Source organism: Musa acuminata, chromosome BXJ3-5 (genome assembly GCF_036884655.1).
Source record: "Musa acuminata AAA Group cultivar baxijiao chromosome BXJ3-5, Cavendish_Baxijiao_AAA, whole genome shotgun sequence".
Taxonomy (NCBI): domain Eukaryota; kingdom Viridiplantae; phylum Streptophyta; class Magnoliopsida; order Zingiberales; family Musaceae; genus Musa; species Musa acuminata.
The window spans coordinates 32,252,477-32,274,285 of record NC_088353.1 but is presented as its reverse complement, the minus strand read 5'-3'; the positions used below and the strand labels follow the sequence as shown (position 1 = coordinate 32,274,285).

Sequence of the window (21,809 nt, the reverse complement as noted above, 5' to 3'; positions counted from 1 at the left end):
TTTCACTCGTGCTCTTTTTTGCACGTGACCAACACGTGTGATTTTTTTCGTTGACAAAATTAACGATGTCAAAAAATTACATTAAATATTTCACATTCTTAAGTATAGAGACCCAAAATTAATTTTTAAAATATAGTATACTAACCATAGTTAACCATATCTATCATTACACCAATTTAATCATCGTAGTGTTCCCTACATTATATTAAATCTGATTAATTACGCTTGAGATAATTTAACCCGAATATCTTAAGACGGAACCCAACGCAGAATTAAAAAGGTGGGAACTGTCATCTTGGCCCTCCGCATGGTGCATAAACAACATCAAAACCCTCCGATCGATATCGCACGGACGACTCCACCGACAGTGTTGGCTGATCGGGGGGGGGGGGGAGGGTCGGTGCAAAGTCAAAATCATCGCCTCCGGAAACTGGAATCAATCGAGAAATAATAGCCATTTACTGCCTGCTTGTTCCAGCAATCTTCCCCCGAAGAATCCTCCCTGTTCTTGGCTTTCGTTAAAGTACTACCCTCCCATGGAATTCTTTAAGTTATTGTGATTTTCCTCATAATTATTTGGCCCACCTGAAAAGACAGCAAAGGGGGAAAAGGGCGACTCTTCTGCCTTCGACTTCTTGATCGGATTTTAGGCTGCAAGTGTTGATGTTGCAGTACAAGCCTTAACCTATCTTTTTCGGGTAAGTGATGAGTTTTCCTTTCTGTTGTTCTGATGATGAACTTGGTTTCGGGATTGGGATTTGATGGTTTAATCCGGTAATCTTATGACGCAGAAAGGAAGAGAGGAGGAAGTTAGGGTTTCGATCTGCCAGACATAGATGGCCATGCGGTGGAGCTTGGTCATTTACTTCATGAGCGTGGTATGGGCGGCACTCAATGGTTGGGTCTCTGCGTGTTTGATGGTCGCCGACGAGATCGCCCGGGGTCTCAGGGCCGGCGACATCGGCCCGCTACCTATAGGTTGACCAACGTCGCCGAGGTCTCTCTCTGATCCCTGCTTTTATCTTTTGTTGATTTGTGTTCTTTGGTGAAATTGTTGATTCTTATTTTTTGGAATTCTGACTCTGATGCGGTTCACTCTGCTATGATATAAATCATTGTTGTCTTCGTATTCAGGGCTAGATCCTCCCCGAACTTATATTACTTTGAATGGTTGAAATCAAAATTCTGACAGTCATTCTGCGAGTTTGCGGCAAATTATAATTTTCTTAAGCTTAAAAGTTTTTCATATTCCCTCAAGTAATAACTTTAGCCTTTAATATTCCCTTAGAAAGGGTGAAGAAGTTACTTTTGCCTTTAACAAAACCTCCTTCTACTGTTTGTAATACATAATGTTGCTTAGAATAATTTCAAGGGGTCTCTTGGACAATAAAACGATTGATGAATGATACCTTTTTGAGGATTGCAACACTGGCTTTTTTTAACTGTGATCAAGTTGTTGCCATAGCCACTGAAAGAAGAAACAAATTAGTACTCGACATACTAGAATGATCCCATTTTTGTCAACTGCAGGTGAGTGTCTCACCACTAGCAAAAGGTTGACTCCTTTTAAGTTCACCAAATTGGTCTCATCACAGCTTGTTCGATGCTGTGAGGATGAAATAGTGTGCCATCTGTCATATCCTAAAGTCAGACTATTTTTGCAGGAATGTTGGAATCTTGATAGCTTGGCAGGGAGAAAGTTATTTGGCTTTGGACATATTACATGGAAAAGATGTTTTTGTGGATGAACCCATTGTTGGTTTTTTACTCTAACTTGATCATAGGTTGTGTGAGCAAAATAAAATGATGGTGGCTTGCAGAATTTATGTGAAATAAGTGAATGAGTATGTTTGATTTGGATTTTCATTTTTCAAATTTCTAGTGGAGTTGCAGAAATATCTTAACTGAAAGGGTGATATCAGGCATCTCTTTGTTAGTTCTTCACTTATTCTGCTGTTGGTTCTTAACTTATTCTGCTGGAATCTTGATGGAGATGACAAATCTCTGTTTCGTCTACCACCTAAGATGGGAAGGACAATTATAGTATAATATGACAGCAAATGAAATTGAAATTCATCATTGGATCAGATTTGCTTTATATCCATATGGGGTTTTGGTTGGAAATCATCTGATTTTGTTTGCATTGCAATGATAACAACTTTATTTCATTGGCTTAACTGTTGTGTTCAATATAAATGATATGAGAAGTATTCATATTGACTAAGTGTAGAAAAGTAATCTGGTAGTACTGAAGTCTGCTATGTATAACAACTTTCTATTTTGAGTTGAACATGAAGAAATTATGATACTTGAAGTATCAAAATCATAATAGTTGTCTATAACAATTAGCTTCCTATAAACTGTTCTTATTATTCTATATAAAAATGAAGAATATAAAACATTTGAGATGGATCATCCATCCATAATTGGTAACAAGACTTATGGTTCTAGATACCACCTAGACCGTGCTATACTAGGTGATATTTATCAGTCCAATAACTAACCGAAACATGGACCAGCTTTTTTCGAGCGATTTGGTCCAGTTCGGCCTTTTAATAATCTTTTAAGGGTGAAAGGCGTCTCTCCCTTCTCTAGGTCTCTCTTGTGTTTGACCCCTTTGTTACCCCTTGTGATGCCTAACTCCAACTCACCTCCCGCCTTTGTAAAAAATTTCCTTCTCCTCCTCCTACTCCTTTCCTCCTTCGTCACCACCCTCCTTTTCTTTCCTTTCTCTTTCTCCTCCTACTCCTTTCCTCCTTCATCACCACCCTCCTTTTCTTTCCTTTCTCTTTCTCCTCCCTTCCCTTCCGTCCTCCTCCCCCCCCCCCCCCCTCTCTTTCACACCAACATGATATGTACTAGCATATTATTAAGTCAGATTTTAGTTGTTCAATGTGGATGCTGATTCGAAGTCTGCTTCAAAGCCGGTCGATGTCCTTTTCTGCATTTGTCTCAAGATGGAGTGGTGTTTGGTGAAAAAATAGACTGAGCCAAGACCCTACAAAACTGCATTGAGGGCATGCCCAACAAGGCCCCTTTGATGCTTAAGTTCTCTTTTAGAGGATTTAGTTAAATGTTGAATATATAGAAACACAATAGTATTAGAGTGAATAAGATATCTGATGGCATACTTGAGAGCCCTTTTATAGTGTGGTATGCGACCATTGAGTTGAAAGTCGTGGTTAGTGCTAGGGACGGTTATGCATATTGTTCTACCATAAGTGTGATCGTGCAGAACCGAACTCGAAAAGACTAAGAAAGGTCAGTTGAGTTAGCTTCTCGTAAGTATTACGTAGCCGATTACACGGGGCTAAATTGACCTCCTTGTTGGCACAACGTTGGCTACCGCATAGGCTTTGGGCCTACATGCCATGTCAGTCGAATGAGGTTGAGGTGTGAATATGACGTGTCAAAGAATTGAAGTGTTGACTTGGTGTGTGTCGGAAGAGAGTAAGCGTAGGCAGCATTTACGCCCTTCTTAAGTTTTAATTTTTTTTTGGTTATATATTTCCAGAGATTCTTTAACATGTTGTCCTACAACGTTTACACCATAGCCATCACAGTTTATTTCATTGGCCGATCCAAGTATGTCCTTCCTTTTCAATATTGTCTGAGACTGATTTAATAGTAGATGATTTTTCTGCCTTGTAGCCCAAAACATGGTCAAATTCAACTAGAATATATTAATCAATGTGAACTGATTTTGGTCAATATTAGGTATTAAAAAAACAGAGAAAAAGAAGGTAAGGAGTGGAAGGAGAAGAGAGAAGAAACAAAAGAATCAAAAGAAAAAACTCTTATGACTATATGAATTAGAAGAGACACTACTACTGTCATGTTTTGCATTTATTGTGGCCATCATATTTGTCATATTTTACTATATATTCATTGTTTGCTATTAGTTAAAATAGAGATGAAAAGATATCTGGAAAATAAAGGGAAGTAAACCTGACAGAGAAGGGATATGTAATGATTCATAATGAATATCATATTCCACATGCACTTGCTTTGAATGAAACTCTTTTTTGTTTATTTTTGCATTGCCTAATATTTCTATCTCATAGTAATTAGAGAAGGATCACAGGCATAATGAGAATGAATCTTTTATTACTTTATTGATATCTATTATACATTTTTGATCTTTTACACTTCAATTTCATTTTCTTAGATAGATATGTAGGTAAAAGAATATTTAAATATTTTACACTTTATCTTTTTTTTATATTTTAAAATTTGAAAGTTCTTCCTGAGGCAGATTCTGATCTTTGTGATCCAATCCTACCAATCTTGGTTATATTGTCGCTAGCTGATTCCGACGTCAATGCTATATCGATCTTGGTCATATCTAGCAAATATGCTGCGACACTATATGCCCATGTGATATTTGATTTTATATGCATGGTTAGAAACCTTGGTTTTCTGATCTTAATGTATGCAAGCCTTAAAAAGTTACGAGTTTCTATCATCTTTTGAGTTTTTATTATCTTAACATTGCTTTGACATCCCGTTAAGCAGGTAACCACCAAATTTGTTTTACTTAAACTTGAGCTACTAATTTAATCTATGCACATTATATAAACAATATTTTTGATCATTTGAGACTTAGACTACATGATGGGATAAGGTTATAAGCTGCATCTTCCTTTGTTTAAATGATTAGGTGGTATCTTGCTCTGATCTATATGACTAGGTCCTGTTATTATTAGTGACTTCCGAAGACTCTTCCAAAGGCTCAGGCATTTTGTTATAATTAAAGAATTTATCATCATAACAATCTTGATTTTTGGGATTTATCAACTTTATGAATTGATCGATAGCTCTATGGTAAAAAGTGGGTGGGTCTTTGAAAGTCACTAATAATAGCAACATCTAGCCATAGAGCATAGAAAGAAAGATGCAACTTATAAAACAGAGGAAGATGTAGCTTATAACTCTGAAAGTTTCAAATGATTAAAAATGTTGGCTACTATAAGCGGTATAAGTGCATAGGTTTGTAGCTTGGTGGCTCATGCATAAATTTGCAACTTGGTGGCTCAAGTTGAAGTATACCAAGTTTGGTGGTAGCTTGCTTAGCAGGATGGATAACAAAGTAGAGTGACAGCAAAAAAAAAGAACATTTAAAAGTATGTAGATTTAGAAAACCATTTAAAAGCCAAGGTTTTTAAAACCTGCGGATTGGTTTGGTCCATTTAAAAATTTGTCTTTTTAAACTGCCTAAAATCGAGGAGTTGCAACTTGCAACTCCTCACCTATGTATTCTCTCCACTCTCGTTGTTTGTGTGCCCATCTCTTGTCGACTGCTTCCGTACATCTTCTCTTCCTCCACCGCCGACTCCTTTCCTCTTCTTCCTTCTTCCTTCTTCCTTCCCTCTCCCCCTCTCAACATTACCATGGTATGTTTCGATGTACCATTACTTCTTGTAAACATAGTCATGTATCCTTGGGACATCATGCTCATTATTGTTATATATAGTCATGTATCAGTTTAACTGTTATGTTACCTTTTCAATCTGTAGATCAAAACTTCAATAGTTACATTTTTATATTGGATATGGAAGTCAGCCATGCCTGCCTTGTATCATAATTTAAGCCATGTAGGGAAAAGACACAATGAGGATAAAAGTGTGAGGACTCTTTATATTCTTTGCCTAGAGTGATGAATGAATACAACCTTTGTATATTACAAGGATAGAAGTTGCTAGGATGGCAGGTGTAAGGTTGATGGCCTTTCCAATGGAGGACCCCCAATTTTGGTCTTTATATCATACAGAGACTTGTACAATCATGGTCATTGAAACAAAATCAAGTTCTTGTACAATCACACAGAGAGACTTGTACAGTCCTGATCATTAAAGCAAAATCAAGTTCTTGGATTTCACTGATGTGCAAATTTAGAATGTATTGATTCTCAAAGTTTTTGATTAAGTATTCTTTCTATGGTGCCTTCAATAGAAATATTATCCTTGCAATCTGATAAAAAATATATTTGTTTTTCGAACCTAGAAGTCATTGATCCTTTGTCATGTTTAGTAAAAATTATGATGCTTTTTCAAGGAATTATCTGCAAGTCTACATGTTTGACACTTTGCTTCTGATAGGTGATTCCATCTTTTGACCTAGTCATTACTGCACATAAATTAATTGTCTAAAATACCTACAGTATGGTATGGTGTGTACCAACCAATATTTACAAGTCCAATTGAGAGCAAACATTGAATCATATGGTCTAGTATCGAACAGTATTTTATTTTATTATTTGTTTTGGGTGATATTAGGTGGTATGAATTGGTAAATCATTTGGCATAAACCTGTATAAAACCAGTCTGGTAAATTATCGATTTTTTACATATAATATTTGTATTTTTCCCTTCCAAAAGTTTTTAGTAACAAGCATATGCATATGATGGCAGATCAAAGTTATGAAAGAAATCTTTTTTTCTTCTAGAGAAGTTGTTGATTCTGGAAGAACTTGTGTTAGGCATTTCAAGTTTCTATAGCTTTTCTTATTTTCAAGGCTCCATACAAAGATGTCACAATGTTGCAGGAGGCAGTAATCTGGTGCTACAGCCTTTCCTATTCTCTTAATATTTACAAACTTGATTCTCTTTTATCCATGGCAAACTTAGCTATCTCTGTTGTTGTCTTTTTTTCTTTGCAGCCACGGAAGAAACGTAATCACTTGCATTTAAGACACCGAGAGTCTGACCTAGAGAAGAAAAGGAATCAAAACCAACAGGCTATGCGTATGCGTTCCTGATTTCTTTGGTGAGTTGAGTATTGGTAAGTTTGTGTCAAGCAATCGAAAGAGAAGGGTGCTGTAATTTGAGTTTTACGTCAGAGCTATAAGAAACACCGAGAAACTTTGCTGTGAGCTCATCACCTCCGACGGTGGCAAGCCGACGTATTGACCCATCCGACATATCTGATATGACGGCAGAGGTTTGACGTCGTCGGACAGCTTCAGCTTGTGTTGGTGGTTGATGAATAGTTTGGGCTCTATGACATCCTAGTAAGACAAAAACAACCCCCCTCCCCTCGTTGTTAAGAAGAGTAGGATGAGGTTACTGTTAAGATTGTGAAGCATTGGGTACTAGAGACTTGTGAACTCGAGTGAGGGATCAGACCTACTTACTACACCCCAAAAGTCTCTCCTTGCCAAATTGTCAGCTTTAAAATTTAGCTTCCCTCTTTTACGATATGCTCAAAAAAATTAATCAACGAATCTTCGACTCCTTCGCTGCAACTCACTCGTCGTGTCTTTCCTTTCCAAAATTGATTAGGAGTTGGCCGATTTCCAAGTATGATTGAGCCGATCCTTTTTGTGTTTTGCGAGTTGATGGAGGAGTCCGGGACTGGGCTCTATCGGACAAAGGTTGGGTTCCCGCAAACCAAAATTTGTGCCTCGTTGATGGTAACACTTGTAATTGAAAGCCCAAACAGTCTCTGGGAGATCGTAGGGCTCATAGGAAGTATTTTTATGAGTCGGGCCGGGCCATATTGTAAAACTTGCTCGAATACATTTTGCTCCCAAAATGGTGGAACAGAAGCACTGTTTCACCCATCATACTGGAATATCGAGAAATCATACCGTTGTTAATCTTCTCTATCAAAAAATAAAACATAATTATCGAACCAACATTTTATTTTCAAAAATACTGTCTCGATCACTTACATCTTCTTACGACAAAAGATCGAAAAATAAAATAGTAAAATGATTGGTGGTAGTACATCATTCTGATTTCTTCTTCTGTTCATAAATTATCTTAAAAAATAAGTATATAAAAAATAATTAAATAATCATACTGAGCAAGGCTTAAGGATAATGCTTGTGGATTATTTTCAATCATTTCTTAACGAGAATTCCGAACGCAATTAATTCTCATATGAATCATTTTTTCATATAAATTCTTATTTTTTATATATATAATTATTATGCATCAATCTTATGCAACATAGCTCAAAGCCTCAACCACACGTAACCATCATCATATAACATCCATACATGATAAGGTGTAAAGGTCAGAATTTCAATGTTGGACATTTTCTAATAGTTGTTAGACAATTTTCCTCCACATGTCAGAAGAGATTTCATATTGTACTCCTAACATAGGATAGGATGCCGCGATGTCGAAGTTGATACACATTCCTCGTAGTTGGGCTTTTCTGCGGGATTTTAGCCTTAAGTCATTGCATTAGGTTACCACTTCGCTACTTAATACTGGATTTGGCCGACTAGATCCATATGTGCATGTGCCCACGTTAGATGTGACATGTGCTGAGTCTCAACATACAACGTGTCTTAACTCAAACTTAGGTCAAGTTCGTACATCTTACCCAAGTCCTCTGTCTTTTATTTTTTTTATTTTTTTATAGATTATGGTGGTTAACAAATATAATTTACCCAATCAAAATTCAGTAAATGGCAATTTGTTGTCGAATAATTAAAAAATCTAAAAACACAACCTAACGAGATACATGAGATCGTATTTCTAATTTTGGACGGACATTACAGTTGTTGCTTCCACTGCGTGATTCGCACACATTTTACATTTTCCTCGTAAGTCATCATGAGACATGGTTTTGTCAGGTTTGCTGCTGCTTCTTACGTACTAATGACAACTAAAAAGGCACTATCATATATTACAACCAGTTAACAGAACTCACATTATGCTAAAGCTAAGATTTCCTGCAGGACTACATATACCAAAAATTATTTTCTGGTTTCTCTTCCATAATTATTGACTGAGAGGGACACACTCGAGTTCGATCTCCAGCTCACCACGTTCGACATTTTGAAGTTTGAGGGTAATCTCCTGCTTTACTTTGCCATCAACAAGGGATATTATGCTATCTTTGACCAATGTGTTGTCATCAGTGGCCAACCATTTCCCAAGCTGCATGGACTCGGAGATGCTGGAATTTTCGTATGCTTTCGCGGCTGCGACGAGCGGCTGGATATCTATTTCAGCCTCCCCCATGCGATCATCAGTCGAGAAAGTGTCCTTGTCGTACACTTGCTGTCATGATACACATGCAAAGTTATACTCAGACATTGCTACTTTGTTTAAGTCCACTTGATAAATACATCATACACCTTGACTACATTGACATTTTGCATGTAGAACTCGATCTAATTACGTAAAAGACACAGGCTTTCTTCTTGGAGTGGGGATTACATCAGTTATATTCTATCAAATTATTACTGCTCATGCATCTTAGTCATTAGCGAGAAACTTACTCGATGTCAGCTAATTTAATACTGGTTTTTCTCTAACTAAACTATTTTACAAGTTCCCATCGAGACAAATGAAATGCAGGTTCGCAAGTTTGATTACAACATAGTACTCGTACTAATATTAAACAGATTCTTGTAAAGCCTGATAGGTTACAGTGATAAAAACTAGTGAACAGAAAGCAAATTCAAGCATTAATCTTTATTAAGGTACTATGCAAAATGGTTTCCTATTTCTGGTAGTAAAAGAAAAAATAAATCATGTTGGAGCATCCACAGCTCAAACCAAAGACTTGATATATAATCTGATACTATGCAAAATGGTTTCTTATTTCTGGTAGTAAAAGAAAAAATAAATCATGTTGGAGCATCCACAGCTCAAACCAAAGACTTGATATATAATCTGATACTATGCAAAATGGTTTCCTATTTCTGGTAGTAAAAGAAAAAATAAATCATCTTGGAGCATCCACAGCTCAAACCAAAGACGATATATAATCTGATATTGAAGCTTATTTTAGAATACCAAAATAAATTTTACAATCACACTACTACTAACTCAAAATTTTCTTTAGCATGGTAATTGACACCATCTAGTCCTATATACCAATCCAAATATCCTCTTATATCCAATGTGAAACTTAACTGGCGCATCATAATCTCCCCTACTTGAAACTTAATATCCTCATCAACATAATCCAGAATCAAGCCATAGAATGATATACATGAGACTCAACCTAGTGGTGACTCGATGATAGGATGTACTTCCAACCCCATTTATGAGTAGTCTTTTCCTAGTTCGATCTTTTACCATGGTCAATACTAGATCCACTCTAATCTCATTTATAAAGACTTTGTCTGATAGAATAACTAGTCCATTAATTTGATAGACCTAAACTACTAGCCAAAAATAATTAAGTTCAAATTAATTATGATAAGTCAACTTTAACATAATATACCAACCTAAGTTTCTTCCCACTTTCAACGTAGGAGTAAACTAGGGCAATAGTGTATTATATTGAAATCCTTAATGTTCAAGGAAATCCTTATAAAGCCACCATGCTGGAGGACTCAAGGGCATCAATAACCATAAATTTAAATCTCAGGTTGTTATTCGTTTGACAACTGGTCGATTGGGATAGTCGAGGTATGTAGGATGGTAAACCAACTCCAATATCAATCGACCAGTTGGTTTACCAGCTGGTACATATTTGTCTGATCAGTCTTTAAGGCATTGTCATTATCTATTGCCAGATTATATTCAATTGACTATAACTGCTGAAGAATAGTACAACCACTTTGAGAAATTAGTTCCATTTTAATCATTGTTGATTATGTTACAGGTTAGATAGTGTCCACAAGTTTTTGAATTTTCATTCAGAAAAAAAAAATTAGATTGACATGAAACTACAGGCGGTTAGAAAAGTCAAGAAAACATGTATTACAAAATCTCAATCATTTTCTAGTTATGGAACATTTATATATATTTTTTTGGCCTTGAAAGGCTGAAAGATTAAAATCAGTAATTTGGACAATTTTCTCGATGTAAATAGTATGATTTAGAACCATGTTATGAAAAAATACAGGCATAAACATTTCGAGATCTTACAGAAGCTAATCATTTAACAAAGTTTTTTAAGTGTGACAGCAAAATATAAAGTAAACCAGGTTGTACATGGTAACGAACTTGACATGATTGTCAACATTATGTCAAGCTTAATGTAGAAAAACATTAATTGCTGCAAATATGCATAACTGGTGATGCTTCACTCAAACATTTACATAATTTAGTTTACATATTCTAATTGGAGTTCAACATATTGTCAAAGTTTTTTGGCTGTAGAAAAACTCGGTGCGAAGAGTAGTCAATCCGATCATTGATTCTACTTCATTTTTCCTCAAGAAAAATAAAGTCCCCAAAATTTCAAAGAGATATTTTGCATTAACGAAGTTAGCTTCTCAAATTTCCTGGATCAAACTCTGTAGTGCTCCTTAAAATATGCAAAATACCTGTGTTTAATTTTAATAAGTTGTCTGCAATGGCTAGATACATCACCCGGGATTAGTTCCCTCATTTTGGCTAAAGAAGGAAGATAATATTTAGGAACAAAAACATATGTACATTTAGTAATGAAAAGTGTTCTTGGAATGGCAATATGCAGCAAATAAAGTACTCAATAATTGGTATTCTGTTTTGAATCATGATTTACTGCAGCTGATTGAAACCAGATTTCTGGGGCCTTTCTCTCTTTCTTAAGGTAGATCGCAAGTTTTGTTTCAATAAAAGGATTTTGTGAAGGTAATTCATTATTCTTGTGTTGTTATACTCGATAGAAAGTTGCAGCTTTTGCATCTCTTAATACAAGAAGTAATTATGATACAAGCATATTGAGATCTTCAAAATGACAAATAAGTCTAGATTTACATGACAAAATAGCAAATTTCAAGAGAACAAATATAATAAACATAGTTAAGTTTCTCAATACTGCAAGAAAAATATAAGCTATAAAAGTATCAAGGTGAAAACTAAACTAATAACGAGTTTCTATACAATTTTGCAACCAAAAAAGAGAAATTTATTTTAGAAAGAATTCTATATGCTTCAGATATAAAAATGTGATTCTGTTTGTTAATAAAATATACTTCCCTGGCTACCAAGTATTACTTACCAGCCTCAAAGGTGGGATAGGATCTGGTATTGACAGCATCAGCTTTTCATTCCATACAGGGTTCAAACTGCTCTTTATCACGCGTGTTTTCATTGACTGTAACAACAAACTGAAAGCTCAGATGCTCAATGCATGAGGGACAATCCAGCACTGCAAATATTGATATCAATAAAAACAAATTTCTTGCCTGGTGTCCCAAGTTCAGGATAACATATGGATCGCTAGTCATCATATCCCGAACAGCTAAGTTGGTGCCCTTAACTATGTTAACCTTAATTAATCCAACAAATTCGACCATGCCCATCTACAAAATATTTATTCAGTTACACAAAAGAAATTTTGAAGTGACCATTAATACTGAATAATTTGAACAGGTACATAAGTATGGAATGTTTATAATTAAGATCATGTAACTCATACCATTTTCTTGACAGTCTTATGTTCAGTTTCCTTTTTTCTCCAGCTATTGCGAAATGCATGACCTAGACCATGACGAATTCCAGTATGTTGCTTCTCAAGAAGTTTGTTGTTTGTAACATTGTTCTGAAAAGATGTGTTGGCGTCAGGAGACATTGCATATCCAATTTGTACATTAGAGCTTGAAAACTGTTGCAGTTCATACTTTCTCCTGAGTAATTAAGAAATATGATATGGATTTAGAACAATGTCAGATGTCATGCATAATTTGACAATTCCAGGAAGCAGACCTGATAAATTCAGAGCGTTCGTCAATTGAAGAATCAGGTTTTGGCTTTATAATATTGTCAGGCAAGAAGGCTTCGTATCTAGCATTTGCAGCAGCATTACCACCCCCGTCAATTAAGGAATCAACCTGTTCGTCTGTCCAATCATCCAACTTCACTGATATAACCTGGAGGATAATACTGAAAGATGTGAAAACACACTACAGTGTGATGAAAGGCAGATATCAAGTTACTATCCATCTTAACAAATTTCCCATTTGTGGTTACTGGTGAATCTTGTTTGCATTTAATTGGCACAGTTCATCGTATCATCTCACTGCTTTATATGGATTCTGTTTTTCCATTTTCACATCTTGTTCTCTTCACAAGCTATGCCCAAAGGTTTTTCAATCTCAAATCTAATATTAGTTAGTTGATCTATAAAGAATAAAATCCAAGAGGTGTAATTATAAATCTGGGAGAAACACTTATTGGCAACTCATAATGACAGACTTCCATTTAGATCAGTTCAAATAACCTCATTTAACAGAAAGCAAACTATTCTGAAATGATTGTTTTTATCAGTATATTGTACATGTGGTAACGTAGGGCAGACATATTCCGCTTAACTTCTTTCTCATGCATTCTCACCTTAAGTAATAATTTTGGCTTAGCTCTGTAGTTTGAACTTATCTGGAACTACTGGTTGCAGTTAATATTGTTTAGGCGTCAAACATCCAAAAGCAACAAAAATGTCATAAATATTTTCGTGAGAAATTCTTTATTTATTCAATAACATGCATGCTTGAAATTTGCAGAAAATTACTTGATGAGATGTTAAAGATTTATCACATTTTTGCATTAGTAACCATAGATGAATCAGGCTAGACTCCTATTGGAAGGATTGGTCCTTATCACTCAAAATCAACAAAAAGGATCAAAGTCAGAGACCAAATTAGCTAAATATGATCTACAATATTCAAAACATAGGGAAACCAAAGTTTATGTGATATGAATCAAGGTAGGCAATACCGAATGATACCGCCCGGTACAGGCGGTAAGTACCGGTCCGACGGCATACCGGTACGCGGACCGCACGCTACCGTGCGAAACAAAAAAATAATAAAATAATATATATATATATATTTATATATAAATATTTTAGAAAAAGGTGACGCGACGTCGCCTTTTTCAGTGACGTCGCTGAGGCACCTATTTCGAATTATATATATATATATATATATATATATATATATATATATATTTTTTTTTTTTTTATTTAAATAAACGAGGCGACATCGCCCCGCGTGGGGAAGGAAAAGGCGACGTCGCCGAGGCGATGCGACGTCGCCTTTTAAATAAAAAAATATATAAATATATATAATCTTTTATATATATATATATTAATTTATATATATATATATATAAACGAGGTGACGTCACCGAAGCGACGTCGCCCCGCCTGAGAGAAGAGAGAGGCGACGTCGCCAAGTTATATATATATATATAATATATATATACCGCTCGGTATACCGTTTTGTACCGTACCGAGCGAACGTCGAAACGCTGGTACGATACGGTATTGCGAACCTTGATATGAATATAGTTTGCACTTTGTATCTTCATCAAATTAACACAAAAGAAATGGTGCAAAAAGCATTCATTTATTGAACTATGATCTAAACTACTTTCAGGTGATCAAATTAATGCCCTCAATTTAAATATTGTTAAATGAATACATACAAAAAAACAATTTGTTTTACTACCTCTACAGAACAAAGAAATATTTATATTTTTAAAAAAGCTTGCTCTTTCTTTTATTTGATGAATATGTTAGAATTATTAAAAATTTTGATTTTTAAATCTAATATTAATTAGTTAGTTTATATTCAAAAGAACTGAGCCATGATTAACAGCCTTTATGATTGATTTTGTGATAAAAGAATTGAAGCCCCAACAGTCCTGATGAGATTCTAGCTGTATTTGGTTGAAGTTGTGTCAATAAAATATAAAGATAAACTAATATATGGAAAGACTGATATTCAGAACTAAAGCGGTGCTGCATATGAATACCTTAGAGATATGAACTCCAAGACTTCTGTGTACCCCAGAACATTTGATACATATAAACACTCCAAGATTCAGTGAGCTGATGATAAAAATTTTCTGTTAGATGTATTATTGGAGGAAAGCAGTTGAGTGCTTGAGAATTACAAATAGCATAGCTGAAAGTAACTAGATCTTAACATCATAAAACAGAAAGCTGACGTGTGTAAACACTTCCAACTTAGATGCTGAATTACATGCAAAGCTACATCTCAAATGAACATACTAGATATTGCCTTCTTAATTATTACCCACCCTTAGCTTTATATAATGCATTAGAATACCATAATCTACTCGGCATTGAGTCAACAAGTGGCAATAACCACAGACTAATATGGTTGAGACTTACCAGTCTGACCAGATATGCTATACCAACACGCCACAAGTCACCAACTCTCACAAAGCGCATCGGCTGTCATTACTATATGAGTCAGCAACTCTTACTATACGTAACATTTCAGTACTCCTTTTTGAGGGCTTAGGCCATACGAAATTTGGGCTCAGACTGACAAATATGGTACCAGAGCAAAATTCACTATTAATTTGTTGGTCACATTGGCATCTGCTACACATCCAAAGAATCTCTGGACTAGTAGAGACAAGTACCAGGTATGGTGGTAGCAACATGGTGAGCCACAGTGCCTAAAGAAGATTGTACGGGACTACACATCCAGCTCATTTGATCCCCACATCATTTGTAGGGGATCCTAGTGATTAAAGAAGACTGTGTTGCCCTAATTTTAGACTAATACTCATGCCCAAAGACTTGGATCATATGTCACCAACCACTCCTAAAGAACAACTATTGAATGCTTCTTTTGGCAGCATATTCTACCTGGTATTCGAGCTTGTATAATGACAAATATGTTATAAGAGCAACAACGACTCACAGTGTGTGGGATATGTTTAACTATTGTGCATCATGGTGAATCTCTGGTATGATAGACAAACTGCGCCACTGAGTATAATGGTAATGACTAGTGACATGGTGGATCATGACACTTTTAAACCCCACCTCACCTAAAGGTGATCCTGGTGATATGATGTTATTAGTGTTGGATCATGCATTTTTAAACCCCACATCACCTAAAGGTGATCCTGGTGATCTGATGTTATGCGTATATATGAGCTGATCTATGTGGGGGAAGATTGTGATACTGTGATCCGATTAGTTTCACATCATATTGAATGTGGACTAAGGCTTATGATACATATGAGTAACTCCTTACCACCAAAGAGCAGCTTACGAATGCTCCTCTTGACGGCTTAGCTCAAGTGATATTCAGGCATGATTCATGACAGATTTTAAACTAGAATCTGTCTATTTATAACAAGAACTTATTGTTACACAATTTTGTTATAATAGAAGCAATGAAGAAAGATTTGTATATTATCTAGAATCAAATACTTACACCCATTTTGGGTCTGGGGAGCCACAATCAGCACAATATCTATTACTTGGATGACTCAATAGGTTTTCTAGCCTTCCTAGTGGACTTGAATAACCTGAAAAACAAAAATGCAATCCAAACTTTAACCTTCTTCATGCTTTCATAATCAAGTGATTAACAAAATAAAAAGTTCAAAGAATATGCAAAATATTAACATAATAAAATTGAGATTGCTCTTCAATGAGCTATTTAAAATATTGCAGCATTTCACCAGAAGGGAAAATTCATTTAACAAAGGTAAGATGACTGACTGCATGGTGATCAATTAAAAATCGTAGATTGAAAATACAAAGTCAATTTTAGTCCCATGGGGTGGGGGGTGGGGATAATATAACAAGCAATTTTCATGGACAACCTATGTGATTGTTTGACAGAGATAAATTTCTTCCATACATGCTCTATCGGAATTATGGCTTAAGAAGAGTCTTCGACATAGTTGTTCATATTAGGGTCCATAGAATCAGCCCCCAATAATTTAAACAAATCTCAGCATTATCAGCAGTAAAAGTAGGATCCTATCTACACCTTTGGTGCATAAGTATTTTCTGATAAACATAGGACCATAACAGTGATTATTCAATCAGTTCAAGTAGTCCAGAAAATATGTACGGATGCCACTTGGCAATCTAAATAATCATAAAATCAAGTTTGAGATGCATTCTTAGTCCTTCTGGAGCACCCAGTCCATTTGAAGACCTCAGGAAGAGTGGTTTTTTTATTTATCTTCAATCTTGATATTAAATGATCAACAATATAAGTTACAAAATTCAAGTAAATTGGTGCATATGACCTACCAAAATAACTTAACTTGGTGATTAATTCATTGCTGAATGGTTTGTCCTTTTCCATTTTGTCATGTCTTGCACATATGTATGCTATAAGGCCCCTAAGTGGTGTTATTAGTTTCCAACAACAGAAAGAACAGGGGAACCTAATTCCTAAATTAGCCTTTAAATTTTATTTTTGAAAGAAGTTTTGGAGTTTACTGTATAACATATAAACACAAATAACCTGGTTTTTCCAATTGTACACGGTGTTGTCTACAGAATAATTAGCTGCGATAGTAAGAAAGAAGTATTTGCTCTCAATAATATTGAAATTAAGTTATGAAAGTTCATGCTGAGATGAACCAGTAAAGGCAAATTATCACAATAGAACATGACTAAATGCCAGATGATGAGCAAGAATCACAAAATTCAGCCATTAAGCAAAATTCCAACATTGTGCAATTATGAGCTATATAATCAGGATCATTGTATCCAAAAAAAAGGGGTAGAAGTGTAAAGTCTTCCATGTTTACGTTTCTCGTTTCTACTTCCATCCTTTAGGCTGTATTTGGTTGAAAGTCAAGGAAGGTTAAGTTGGAAGTATTGTTACAACACAATATAATCTTGAAATTAACATGTTAAAGAGGCTTAACATCGATAATGCAGTATAAGAAAATCCACAGTTGGTTAAAATAACCCTCTCTCATCTTCTTTGATACCCAAATAACTCTTCTGTTGACAACCAACAACAACAATTCATAATATCCAAGTATTTCGGGTTAACTACATAGATCACTTGCCTCCCAAGATCCTGCATTGACAGGATATTTAAGTTTTTAAGTTGTGCTCTCATAATTCCACCCACATTATTCACTACCAATCTTTAAGCCTGAACGGAGGATGATTGTATTAGGTCACTGCTAGCCAACGTAAAACTGCCAGATATCATGAGCTTTGTATCTTGCTTTTGACAACCAAACAGTTAACTTAGCCCCAAAGCAAAAGGTAGCCTTAGATTTTGGATTGATGCAGGCTATGCATTCTAGCTGATTACCCCATAATTTCTTCAGTGTTATTCCCTATTTGAAAATTTCTTTGAAAAATGAAACATCATTTAAAATTTATATTCGTAATGTTTTGGCTACCTATGTGTTCACAATAGTCTTAATTTGTCTCTTGAAGGAAATTTCAGGTTCATGGTGAAGTTTCCATGCTGACACAATTAGTTGAATACGTGGTTCTACAAGAAAAGTAGAAGTCCAAGTACTCCAATTTTGAACTTTTGTACTGACAAGATTCCTCATGTGATTCAAATGATATCCAGAAATTTTCACCTACCCATTCAATAATCCCCTGATTGAGAAGCTGTATGTGATGATCCTCGCTAATCTTGTACATGATGAAGTGCATTTATTGTTACTTAAAGAAATAGAAACAAGTTGTACCCAATTTTAATCCACATTTTTCGATCTCAGTAACTGGTAGATTATTCCAAAATGAAAGAGGAGGATCCCGCTGTCACATGCAATTTTTGGCAAATCAGATCATATCTTCGATTGCCTCAAATTTTAAGCACAAACAATCTATGAATAAATTAAATAAACGTATACAGTTATAAACAAACAACAAGAAGCAGAACCCCCTGGTACTGCGATTCTTGCATCAGGAGGCGAAAGAAACATCAAGAACGGAAAGGAATGATCCCAAAAAAAAAAAAAAATTACAAAGAACGTACCGACAAAAACAAACAAACACGAAGAGGGCCAAGCAGAATGGATTAATTGAGGTAAAAACGAAAAAGAAGGAACCTGAAGAATTGCTGGTATCGTCGTATTCTTGTTTGGTAGACATTTACATGCCAATGCTCCGCAAGAACAACCACGGCAACCTCATTCAACGCGTTCCCATCGGCTGTTCCAACTCTTGTCGTCAGAGCCAGAAAACCGTTCCGCCTAAACGCGCATCGAAATAAAGGGATCAACTAATTCCGATCTGACGAAAACGAAAGGGCACCGACGAAGGTGTTTCTTCTTTTTACCTCCGAATCGATCCGACCAACGGAGTCTTGTTCACCTTCCCATCCAAAAGACCTGACCGACCACAATCAGCGAACGCCTATCGAGGAGCGGATGGAAGAAAGCAAATATCACAAATTCCTTGTCCTTCTTTTTCCGTTTTTTATTTTTCTGCCTTTTGTTCCCCTAATCTCCATATTTTATTATCATCGACAAACAAATAGTAAAACAAAAAGTCTAATGGATTGGCCACAAGTCGTTTTCTATTAATAATTGCCAAGAGTCTACGCGTCAAATTAATTATATCATCGGCGTATAATGACGTGGAACCTCAAAACTAATGTTAACGCATCCTTGAAAATGTCGGAAAATAATTGTATGATAATTTTTTTAATTAAGTACGATGAGATAGATTCACTTAAAAAATATATTTTATTATAAAAAATTAAAAAATTTAAAATAGATAATAAATCTCTAAATATGATGATAAGGATCACGTTAAAGAAATTGATTCTGACATAATAATATCATGCATGCATGATATTCTGTTAGAGCAAACAAAAACATTCTTTATCTATATAGATAATGTACTTTTAGCTATATAGAGCAAACAAAAACAAGTGATATATAGCTCGCTTTTAGCTATATAGATAATGTATTTTTTTTTTGGATCGAACGTGGGTCACCAACGGTCTGGTAGCTTACATCAACCGTTCTCCCTTCAGGGCCCGACACTCAAATGTGGATCAATCGTTGTCCCTTGAAAATGCTGGAGATATAGCTGTGTGGTGATTCAACTATCAATTGAATGATCAACATATAAGATTTGCTCACATCGAAGATGACTAGAGATCAGAACTGAGGAGACCCAAAACGCTTACAAGACTGTAACAATGGTCGATAAGATTTCTCACCGTGTGTGTATCAAGCTCCCAGCACCTAAAAAGAGTCCAAAAACAGCTACACTTCCTAGTGTGGTTTGCCCAATAGATATACTCTTCAATAGTGTGGTAATAAATACCATTTCGACTATACGCATCTCTTGCTTGGATATGACCTATGCATCAAACTAGTGATTCAAGAGGACAAATTTAAAGCCTTCATAGGTGTAGCACAAGATAGACTTGCTGATGTTAGTAACAAAAGCAAAAAAGTAAAAATAAAACAAAAAGGAAGAGCTAGGCTTCCAATAAAGGGTAATTTCCTTAACCCTTGAGCATAATGCTGATTAATAAAGATGAATTTAGAGGCCGGAGAAAATGATGTCAAACAACCTCTTTTAGAGAGCCCCTCATGCGTCACATAAGGTATTATTTCTTCTTTTGTTGAAAATTAGTTTTCAGCAAATTATTTTCCTGATTTCGAAAAAAATTATTTTCATGATATCAAAGCAATTATTTTCTTGATTATGTAAATAATTAGTTTCTTATCTTTTTTTCAAGAGATTAGTTTCCTGAATTTTTATAATTTAGTTTCTTCATTTGTCAAATTTGTAGCCCTATAAATTCTCTAAAGCTCTTTTAATCGAATAAATCAAGAAATATTCCTTTTTTACATGATATCGGAGCCCATATAATTCAAGACCAAAAGCCTTTTTTCTGTTTGTTTTTCCCAAATCTCTCTTTCTGTCTCATGTCTTTTTCAACTCAAACCTCTCTTAATTCTATCTTTAACCAAACCATGTCTCGATCATTCCCTACTGAACTCTAAAATATTCATCTCTGCTTTAGACTCGATGGTCGAAACTATTTGGTATGGTTTCAACTTGTGTCCATTGTTCCAAAAGGAAATGAAAATTTGAGGCACTTTGGACCAATACCAAGGGAAGATGACCCAAAGTTTGCTTCCTAGGATGAAGAAGATTCCATGATTATGACATGGCTTTGGAACTCAATTCAACCGGTGATTAGTATATATATATATATATATATATATATATATATATATATATATATATATACATATATATATATATATATGTATGTATATATATATATATGTATATATATATATGTATATATATGTATATGTATATGTATATGTATATGTATATATATGTATGTATATATATATATGTATGTATATATATATATGTGTGTATATATATATGTATATATATATATATGTATATGTATGTATATATATATATGTATATGTATGTATATATGTATATGTATGTATATATATGTATGTATATATATATATACATACATATACATATATACATATACATATATATATATATATATGTATATATATATATGTTTCAATGAGACTGGGAGACAGTAAAATGAGTATATTCTGAAGTCAAACATGTTGCTCAGATATACGAGTCTAAGACCGAGATTCATTCCACAAATCAAGGTACTCTATCTACAATTGAGTACTACAATATAATGAAAAGGATTGTGGCTTGATCTTGAGTACTACCATATAAAAATTTATATTATCAAGATAAAAATGTTGAGATGGATGTATAGAGTTGCTAAAAAAATAAGAAAAGAAATAATTTTATTTATAATTACTTTGATAGATGATAAAATAAGAGAAAATCGTTTAAGATAGTATAAACGCATGTTGAGGAGATCTTCGGATGAAATAGTCGAAAGAATTAAAATAATTAATATTTATGATACAAGGAGAGGTAGAGAAAAGATCTAAACAAATTTTAATAGAAATTATAAATAAATATTTAAATATTCTAAACTTAATTGGCTATATAGTTTTTTATATATCTCAATGATGACAAGAGATCCATATAATCGATCATAAATAGTTGAAACTTACAACTTTATTGTTATTATTATTGTTCTTATTACACATGTTCAATATCAATCATTTAGTACTACTCAAAATAATTTTTCATACCATCTAAGAAGTGAACAT

At 34.7% G+C, this 21,809-nt stretch overlaps 1 protein-coding gene and 1 long non-coding RNA gene across 2 annotated transcripts; one reads left to right on the top strand and one right to left on the bottom strand.

The window, feature by feature from the left end:
* Positions 1-338: 338 nt before the first annotated feature.
* On the top strand, positions 339-6,871 carry LOC103985146 (uncharacterized). Its single transcript, XR_671694.3, has 3 exons — positions 339-698; positions 792-997; positions 6,659-6,871. It is a non-coding gene; the product is annotated as an uncharacterized LOC103985146 (long non-coding RNA).
* A 1,588-nt stretch (positions 6,872-8,459) lies between these two features.
* Positions 8,460-19,104, bottom strand: LOC103985145 (probable ADP-ribosylation factor GTPase-activating protein AGD11). The gene is made up of 9 exons (XM_009402770.3): positions 18,947-19,104; positions 18,717-18,860; positions 16,103-16,196; positions 14,658-14,733; positions 12,609-12,772; positions 12,322-12,529; positions 12,089-12,205; positions 11,902-11,997; positions 8,460-9,017 (listed from the first exon to the last, which is right to left on the bottom strand). Exons 2-9 carry the CDS (start codon positions 18,757-18,759, stop codon positions 8,736-8,738), a joined length of 1,080 nt encoding a protein of 359 aa, XP_009401045.2. The 5' UTR covers positions 18,760-18,860; positions 18,947-19,104; the 3' UTR covers positions 8,460-8,735.
* Positions 19,105-21,809: the final 2,705 nt, after the last annotated feature.